Source organism: Bombyx mori, chromosome 19 (genome assembly GCF_030269925.1).
Source record: "Bombyx mori chromosome 19, ASM3026992v2".
Taxonomy (NCBI): domain Eukaryota; kingdom Metazoa; phylum Arthropoda; class Insecta; order Lepidoptera; family Bombycidae; genus Bombyx; species Bombyx mori.
In genome coordinates this window covers 5,250,459-5,260,325 of record NC_085125.1, presented here as the reverse complement: position 1 = coordinate 5,260,325, position 9,867 = coordinate 5,250,459, and the positions used below count along the sequence as shown (strand labels likewise).

The 9,867-nt window shown below is 36.7% G+C and overlaps 1 protein-coding gene across 1 annotated transcript; it reads right to left on the bottom strand.

The window, feature by feature from the left end:
* Positions 1 to 10: 10 nt before the first annotated feature.
* On the bottom strand, positions 11 to 8,533 carry LOC101735851 (GPI ethanolamine phosphate transferase 3). The gene is made up of 9 exons (XM_004933368.4): positions 7,804 to 8,533; positions 7,602 to 7,731; positions 6,609 to 6,830; positions 5,369 to 5,619; positions 5,142 to 5,293; positions 4,045 to 5,066; positions 3,446 to 3,637; positions 2,036 to 2,175; positions 11 to 1,486 (listed from the first exon to the last, which is right to left on the bottom strand). Exons 1-9 carry the CDS (start codon positions 8,344 to 8,346, stop codon positions 1,313 to 1,315), a joined length of 2,826 nt encoding a protein of 941 aa, XP_004933425.1. The 5' UTR covers positions 8,347 to 8,533; the 3' UTR covers positions 11 to 1,312.
* Positions 8,534 to 9,867: the final 1,334 nt, after the last annotated feature.

Below are 9,867 nucleotides of genomic sequence, written 5' to 3'. Positions count from 1 at the left end.
AAGACTCCCATTAGTTTCATTAAATTTATTAAAATTAGTAAACTTTAAACAACTGAGTAAAAATAATACGAGAATTTTAAATTTACTAATCTAATTAATACCAAATTTAACATCTTACAGTAAAAGTGCAGCACGTAGCATATTGCTTTTCATTACACTTGAAATAAGCAATTATTTAAAAATCTACATTAATTTCACTCTAATGTGGACTAAAATTTTTATTAATTTTAACCTACAATTTTTTAAGACACAAAATTTCAATGAAATAAACTATATCGCGTAACAAGCGCTTTAAGACGTTTTGGCAGTGTTTGTTCGGTTTTTATATGAATCCAAAATTATTAAATGCATCCACATACATCTACATATTATTATTATGCCTACATTTTCTTTTATTTAACTTTCAATTTGAACAATATCTTAATTATATATTATATATCAACAGTAACGATTTTCTTTAACTTTTTGCATATATTATTGAGATAAACAGTAACATAGCAAATTCAAATATCTTAAAATATTACAAACCTACAACGAATACATTAAGAAATATGAACATTAAACAGTCTATTAATTAAACAATGTTGGAACATCAAAACTCACAAACTTGTATACAACGTATGAATAAAAAAAAACGCCATAACAAAACACCATTTATAATGTCTTCAAGACATAAACCTATAATGCTGAAATCTCATAAATTATAAATATAAATAAAAACAGTTCGTGAATTAATCTAATAATGAAATCTCAGAACATTTCATTCGATTATAAACAAGGCGAAACTATTATACAAGACCTTAAGTAATAATACATACTTTTGTTTTTATTGCTTTGATGTGTGGACGAGCTCACGGCCTATCTGATGTTAAGTGGTTGCCGGAGCCAATAGACATCTACAAGGTAAATGCCGCCACCAACTTTGAGATATGAGTTCCAAGGTCTCAGTTTTTATAGTACTGATTCAGTGAGATAAAGTCTTAACAGACTAATCATTTTCGGTCCCGCTATATCGTAAAATTCTTATTTAATTCAAGCCAATCCAAACTCGGTACAGCTTTGAACCTACCAACAAATAATAAATAAGGCACTATAACAATTGCTTGCATCCGTACTGTAGTACTATTACATTTTCTTACACATTCTATGAAACCGTGTTCCGAGATTCCATCAAGACATCTATAAAAACAAGAAGCTTCACTTCTCAAAGGGAATATCCATAATTTTGTGCTTTTTATTATCTGTAGTAAAATATTGAGTCTTCGATTTGAATACGACAAGCTTCTCGTTGTTGTTATCAGCTGCGCTTTTGTCAACTGGGCTTAATCTGTGTAGGCACGTGCCAGGCCGTCAGCGTGGCCCCCACCACGGTACCGAGCAGGGCGGCCGCACAAGCCCCACTCTCGAACAAGAGCTTCGGTGTGAACACGCCCCATATCATTAAGTGGCGACAGTGTATTGTAGCCGATAATGCACTCATGAACACCTGACGGAGTAAAAATAAAGTATAGCAATCACTGGATACTTCATAAAACGAGCAAAAATAGAAACTTCGTAGAAAGTCATCGTGGCCTATAGGATAAAACGTCCGGTGCATTCGTATCTGTTGTTCGGTTGCACCGGTTCGTTGTGCACCGGTGTTCAAATTCCGCAGGCGGGTACCATTTTTTCTAAAGAAATACGTACTTAACAAATGTTCACGATTGACTTCCACGGTGAAGGAATAACATCGTGTAATAAAAATCAAACCCGCAAAATTATAATTTGGGTAATTAATGATGGTAGGACATCTAGTGAGTCCGCACGGGTATGTACCACCACGGGTTGATTCGATGAAATGTGAAAATTATGTAAGTAAGATCATAAAGTTGCAGAATACATTTGTCGATTTCAGGGTATCGGGATTTAAATATACATTTTTTTTCGTGACTGTTTGACATTTCAAATCGCTTTTCTTGGTAACGGATCCACGCGGGTATCAAATTGAAATTAATACCAATTACTACTTTTTTTAAAAGAAAAAAAAAATACTTACTCTGACAGCAAAACACAATCCAAACTTGAGGCACAATGTGAAGACAGCCGCCATCTGTGTCCTGGGACCCGCCGCGGCCGCACCGTTGCGTCCCCACAGCGCGAGCAAGGGAACCGCGGCACCGAACATAAATGGCATACCTACGATTAATGTCCTTAGTTAAATCAAACTAGAACTTCAGAGATATGCCTATTATGAAAAAAAAGGGTTGGTGTACTTATGTACGCGCGTAAGAAGTTATACTTTATTTTTATTAAATTTATTTCTTTTTTTTTTATTTACATTTTAATCAATTTGAAAAAAAATCGATTAAACAACATCCACAAACACGCATATTGGACATCTCTTTTCTTGACATCGTATAAATTCGGTAATTCTCGGTACGGTTCGGAAAGTTCACCTGCGGCTATATTCAGACTCGCCAAGTTACGTCGGTCGTATTGTAATGAGCGATTTAGTGGGCAACTTCATTCTGTTAATTTTGTGTCACGGTGCGCGCGCATCGTAAAATTTCACTCTCATAAATTTTTCATAACGCGCCTAAAGAAGTATAACTTCAAAAACATTTTTAAACATATAAACAAGAAAAGATCTAAGTCAAAACGTAGAAATTGATTAATGTCCTTAATTAAATAAACCGGAACTTCAGAAATATGCCTATTAAGAAAATAACAGAAATAAATAAATAAATATAGAAAGTTAGTACGTAGAACTTTTTGTTTCAGAATCCATGTTCCAAATTTTTTGGGAAATTTATCACAAAATTCTAATACACACACACGAGTGTGTTAAATCAATAAGACAGTGGTCAAATCACATATATTGTTCTCCACAGATATTCAGGTGGTACATTCAATTATTATCGTTGTTTTTGGGGTGGAAAGATGCTGGCAGCCCGAAGGCCTTTCCAGCTTGACCAAAATCGTGCGAGTGCCTTAAGGGCTAAGCCCTTTCCTTTCCCTTACATTCCCAGTATAACCTAACGTCTTTTATTGAACCACAGATTACGGATATTAGGGCCAATTGTAAGCCCCTACCTATTTCTGCAGCAATCATTCCGGTTAGAATATAATGCAGCCGGAATTTCAACCGTATATCTATGCGCATAAGGTATTTAGAAAATTACGTTCAAAGTCGCATTAATAATAATGAAACATGCATGTGTACATTTAATTTCATGTTTTCAAGTGCCTAGATTAGATATCAAATTTCGTGTCACATGTATGGCCTAGTCTAATGATAAGATGTCCTTATCTTCTACCGCATTATTTCGTAACGTACCTGCAAAATTGCTTACGTACTTTGAACACACAATTTATTGTGAAAAGAATGTTGAGAATTATAATTTAGACTGATATATCGACTAGTTAAGGTATCCGCCTACTCTACTATTGATCTTATTCCACTTACCAAATAATTCCAAGGAGACAAGAGCACCAGTGACAAAAGGTCCAATAGGGAGGTAGTTGGGATCACCGGCGTGGAAGGCCGGGGCCCATCGTACGTGGCCCAACGTGGCATGGTGGCCCGTTCCATAAAATTGGTAAGACGCCAGCAGAGCCCACATGCACGCCACACTCGAGCTGCATCGAGTTGATAATGCTGAAAATTCACAAATTATTATTCTTCTTTTTTATGATTGAAGGATTACTGGTGGCCCGGAGGCCTTTCCAGTTTCACCAGGACAGGTGGGACTTGCTAACAGCAGCCCGAGCGCTTCCGAAGGAGACCTAACTACTCAAGAGCAACTGCTTCGCGAATGAATCTACTACCGGATCGGAATCGCGACCCGCTGAGAAGATTCGGGGAGAAATTCGGCGAGTTGATGCAACCTCTTTGTCGAGCTCGACGAGTATAGTTACGGGGGTCCCTAAGCCTGCTCCTAGTGTTAGAGCTGAAGGCGTCTAGTACAAAGGTTATTGGATCTGATGGATCCGTAAGGACGTGATTAGAAATTATTAGAATGATTCAACTTACAGTAAGAATAGTAACGGTTTTAAAATACTCACAGAATTTAGAGTTCCCATTCTTCATCATGGAAACAACGTTAAGAGCCAAATATCCAGCCAATAGTCCTAAAGCGGCAGACGGAGCAAAAGACGCACCAAGAACGAGGGCGTTGGCAATGAAGAAGAGTAAACTGCACACAATTAACGGCAGTATTGCTCCAAACCTTTCCCTTTTCCAAAGCAAAACGAACATCGATCCGAGTATCAGCCATGATCCACGGGCTAGTTGTCTTGATCTGCTGGGCGAACCTAAAGCCCCCCAACCGAGGGCCCAATGGGCGCATGCAAACAAACCAGCCAAGACGACACCATGACCTCGCCAACCGACATGTCGTCTCGCTATTGCAACCACAGCTGCCATTGAACCTAAAGCCATTACTAACGCTGTCCGGGAAGCCTGTCCAGTTGAGCCAACACCTATTGAAGTCCAACAATCTCCTTGTTCCTCTCTACATCCCCTATACGATCTACTAATTACTAATGTGGCTCCGAAACCCACCCACAAAGTGAAAGCCTTAATCGTCCCAATATTCCAAGCAATCGTGCCCAATACCGATAACGCTAGAAAAGATAATTCAGCTCCTTCTTCTATAATGTAACTATTAGATAATAACACAGCAGCTGAGGCCATTAAGGCGCCACGGGAGAATCTCTCGTAAATTGGCGATCTCCCTTCATACCACCGTTGTGAAATACCGTCCCAATGCATGATCACCAAAACGCAAGTCAACGCACTAGATATTAAGCCCGTGCTTAAAATAACGCCATGATGAACATCTTCTAACAGTTCAAAATGAAAGACAGTGTAACATACGCTTACGCAAATAGCCATTGATATCAGGCCACAAGAAACGAAAGTACTTGCAAAAATATTTGGAAGACGTTCTATGGGTATGCCTTCAACAATCAACCAATTAAAAAATATCACCAGAATAAGTAACAAAAGTGCTCTAAGCATTGAAACTGTGTCAAACTCAACCCAAACTTCCCGAAAAACTATGCGCACGTTGTCCATTAACAATCTGAAACAAAGAAAATCCTTTAGCAAAAACGTGCACCCAAAATATAGGATATAATGATACAATAAACATACTCACCTAACATTCGAAACGTAAATAGAGAGATCATCTTCAGTCTTTACCGTTGCAGCTTTCTCTATCTGTTCTCTTGTCGCGTTAATAAGATGCGCCAATCGATCTAAAGATACCTGTTGAGATTCTTCACCGTAACGGACTAAGTATTGAGAAACCTGCAAAGGTTACATTCTTGTAGACTACAAAAAACAGACAATGGTTTCCACAAAACTGTATTAAGAACGTGTTACCTGCTTGAGGCTGTTAGTTAAATGCAGTAGCGTCTCGGCTACGGTCATTTTTGGCAGTACTGGAAACAGAATGTTGCCAAGGGATGGTGCGGGCGGTGGACGACCAAAAGCAGCACTCATTGTTGGCGCTAAATCAGTCTGTTCAACTTCTCTACCTGTTTGTATATCTGGGCTTTGACCACCAAATCCAGCACCACGATATGCAAACATTGCAGCTGTTCTTTCTGCCTTACTCTCTCCACCATGATCTCCTAGTATAAAATAGTTTAAAATTAACATTAAATTTAAGAGCTTGGATATATATTTAACATCTATATACCTATTTCTGGGTATATTTCAATAGGGTATAAATGAATTGCTGTTCGTTAGTCTCGCTAAAACTCGAGAACGGCTAGACCGATTTGGCTAATTTTGGTCTTGAATTATTTGTGGAAGTCCAGAGAAGGTTTAAACGGTAAATAAAAATGAAAATGTTCGGAATTAAATAAAAACAACCATTTTGTTTTTCATTTGATGTGTCCCCCGTCAGACGGATTCCTTTTGTTTATTGTAAGTTTATTTTATACAAAGTTTATTTATCGAGTGAGGCACTACGAGGTGTGCTGGGTAAGCTCCTTATTGCCGAATAAAGGGAAACGTTTAACTGCCTACCTGGTGTTATTTGTATACCTAGCCCTCGACATATACTTTACACATGACCTACTCTTTTCTCTACAAGAATTTTCATTTTTGATTTTGTTTTATTTGTAGTTCTATGATCTGAAGCATCACATTGTCACAACACATATATACACACATAAGAGTGTACCCCTGCCACCATATCTCTTGAGACATGGTTACTTCAATCTTAGTTGATTTAAAAAAAGTTATGATAAATAACTAGCTATTATTATTCAAAAATTTCAAACGCAATGCATTAGCCAAACCAAAATACCATATGAAAATCAAACTACCTATAACAAATTTTCATTAACAATGACACATACACTAATCTACCTACCCTTGTGGTCCATTTCATGTAAGACTAGAACAATATAAAAATTTACATTTACATATTATTTTAACAACAATGAATTTTAAATGAAGTTAAAAATATAGTTATAATATTTGAGATTATAAAATAAATCACAATTTAAAATTTACTCTGCAAGGAGACAATAGTTTTATAATAATAATAGTCAATATGTTTTCATACTTTTTAAATCAAATACTTGTAATAATTATATTGTGTATAAAATACCTGATTCAGTCATTCCGTGGTCTCCAACAACATACAGGATGACATCTTTAGGTATAATTTTGATGATTTTCTCAATTCTTGCATTAGTTTCATCCAATTTACGTTTCATTTCTGAATGGTTTGGACCATACCTGTGACCGGCATGATCAACTCCTAAATAATGTGCTACCAGTAGATCCCAATCGTCTTTTTTGAGTTCATCATATATTTTTGAATCAACTTCTGTTAAATTAAATTCCATTAAGAAGTGGGTTAACATTTGTTTATTACACTATTAGGCATCTCTAGACCGCCACTTAGATCTACAAAAACTAATGGATTCATTAATGGATTTACATTTAAGTTTTTTTTTTTCCTACCTAAGCTGATAGCCTTGAGAGGCTACGTCAGCTTAACCATGCCAGTAAGTGAGCTCACGGGGCTTAAACCTGACGTTGTTGCTAACACAAACCCCAGCAAGAGCCATGCTTCGAAGAATCTACCACCGGATCCGAAACGCGACGCACTGAGAAGATCCGGCGAAACTCAGTGGGCTGTGTCTGTGAGTTAATTTACTCGCCGAGCCCTTCATCACAAGCGACGGGTTCGACGAGAACGATGACCAGTGCTAGAGGTACCTAAAAGCACCATTATTGGATCGGGAGGATCCGAAATTACATTTAAGATGTAGGGTCGTTGCAGATCTGGGATTAAAAGGTTAAACATTAAACTCAAATATTCATATCTGTAGTGTATTAGTGAGGGTACTTGTTTTAATAAAAGGATTGCTAAGTCCGGATTGCATAAAGACAGTCACACAATGAACTGATTTGTTACTGATGTACCATTGTCATTAATCAGTCTTGTGGAATTGTTTTTAGTCACCTTTTATGATTTCTATACTACAACTTGATAACATACAGGCAGCATATTATGTACATTCCTTACTTTAAGGAGGGTAAATGTCATCTATCAGGCCATCAGGCAAAGCCTATAAAAGCGAGATTTTAATACCTATGTCTACAGTGTCAAGGTCCCAAGTGTGGAATGAGTACATTGTATGAGCCCGGAACCATCTTCTTGGCATGAGTCTCGACCAAGTGTCATCTCCTAATAATACTGCATGATGTCCAGCATTCACCACCTGTTAATAATGATTTGTGAGCTGAATTTTGTTTTTTCATATTAGATTTCATACAGTTTACTAGAAAAGTACCTGATCTATGATGTTATCTTCTTGCAACTCCATAGCTGCAAAATTAGAGCTTGCATCGATGAAAGTGGGAAGTGAACCAGTTACAAGAGCTTTAACACGTTGAAGAGTGGTTGTTGGTGGGTCTGCGATGAAACGAAACAGGCGCACACAATCGGGGCATAATTCAAGAGTCCTTTGCATCACTGGCAGCCTGTTCTGGTAGGGTAAAGGCTTTTCTAGTTTGTCATCATATTCTGTGAAGTCATACCTCAATGCGTCTACTAAAATAAAGACAACTCTTCCATGGGATGGAGCGCATATTAACGGAGAGCCGGTCACGCTTAAAATTTGTTTTATTTTCTCATCCAATGTGCACGATTCTTCAATACTTGAGTTCCCTCTTTCTCGTCCACTGCAGTCGAATGTTTCCAAATGCTGACATTCTGTAATATCACTCATAGTTTTTCGAGAAAGAAGGAAACCATGACCAAACATCAGCACAGCAGACATTATCAAATATGAAAACCATATCAAATAAAATATAAAATTCCATTTTTCTTTCATTATAGAACTTTAAAGGGTAACTAAATTGAGGATTATAAATTAAATTAAGAAAATACAAGCTTAATCATGTTGTCAATTCAACACTAATTCGAATTAATTTATTCTATTCGTAAAATTAAATTGTTTTTAATAAAATTTTCGAGTTTGACAATGATTAATGACTTTTGGCAATGTTGACATTGAATTTGACGTTCTTGAGTAGTAATTCCACTTTTCCAAGTGGAAAGGCGAATGTGTTACATCATAAGGCCTAATTTTTTGTATGCATATTTTAATCTCTTTCATGAAAAATTATATGACGCGAAATGAGATGAAGATAATTAATTTGAGGCATTAATTCACTAATACGAAATGAAATGAAATGATATGAGATGAGATCATATGAGTTGACTTTTTCAGTGAGCTTTTTGGAAGATCCATAAAAGCTACTTTTTTAATTTTCCCAAATTTGTGCACTTTCTAAGATAATAACGGTTAATAAACCACCGTGATTACACCTTTAAACCTGAAAAAAGCACTAAATAGACAAAATTTACAGAACTTCACTCCTTGCGTCCCAGCCATAAAGTCTTGGCGTTCCTAATATCTCTTGGTGGATTTCAACCACAAATCTTCCAAATGTCCCCAAATCATAGATTAATAGAATAGTAAGAAACAATTGGCTTGATCAAATGACTTTAGCAAAAAATCGAGGAGTGAAATGATTAAGTGGTTCTATTTTGTTAGTTAATATTTCTGCATATTTATACGTAATATCTAATTATCCGCTAGCGATACGCCCGCTTGAGACCTTTTTAGCACAGTGAAGTGCTCGCTCAATGTCTGGTCCAGGTGCTCGGACACTTTGGTAGTTTTCCAATTACAGCACTAGAGCGCATTATGCGGCATAATGCTCAACGTTGAATGTTCCAACTACAGCAACGATTCATACAATCGAGCACTCTCAAAAGTACTGCTTTCGCGTGATACTCGCAATCGATACCAACTCAGTGACAAACCTCAGTAAACCTTTATTGTTGAAAAAATTTGTAAGTCTCGTTTCGTCGTAGTTTCTTGGAAATAATCAAAATTAATTGAAACTGTGCTAAAAAAATAAATATAAGTATGGATAAAGGTACAAATAATTACTTTTTTTTATATTCCACATTTAAAATGTGAATACACAATTTCATTTTAAAATTCGAATCTATAAACAAATTTATTTTACAGGAATATACTTTTGTAAACATTGCAATGGCTTGATGGAATCATCATCATGAACTTAACGCCTTTTGCTGATGCATTTGAAAACTAATTCACGCCCCAATTAAGCTTCAGCATAATTCGGCATTGTGAGCCACTGAGTCGCATTATGCTCTGTAATTGGAAAACTACTTAAAAGACTCCATCTTTTTTGGCTGCGATCCCTGGATCGTTTTTCATCTACTTTACCGGTCACTATGAGTCTCTCCGGGTTGTCAGAGATTTTTCTCACTATATGACCAAAATACTGAAGTACTCCGTATAGGCATTGGATAGTCT

What these genes read in the sequence shown, in the direction of transcription:
- LOC101735851 (XM_004933368.4), bottom strand. Translation starts at nt 8,346, where the DNA reads ATGAAAGAAAAATGGAATTTTATATTTTATTTGATATGGTTTTCATAT. An exon ending in AAGATAACATCATAGATCAG is followed by an intron (nt 7,732 to 7,803) that starts GTACTTTTCTAG and finishes CATTATTAACAG; the next exon opens with GTGGTGAATGCTGGACATCA. An exon ending in GATTGTGTTTTGCTGTCAGA is followed by an intron (nt 1,487 to 2,035) that starts GTAAGTATTTTT and finishes TTACTCCGTCAG; the next exon opens with GTGTTCATGAGTGCATTATC.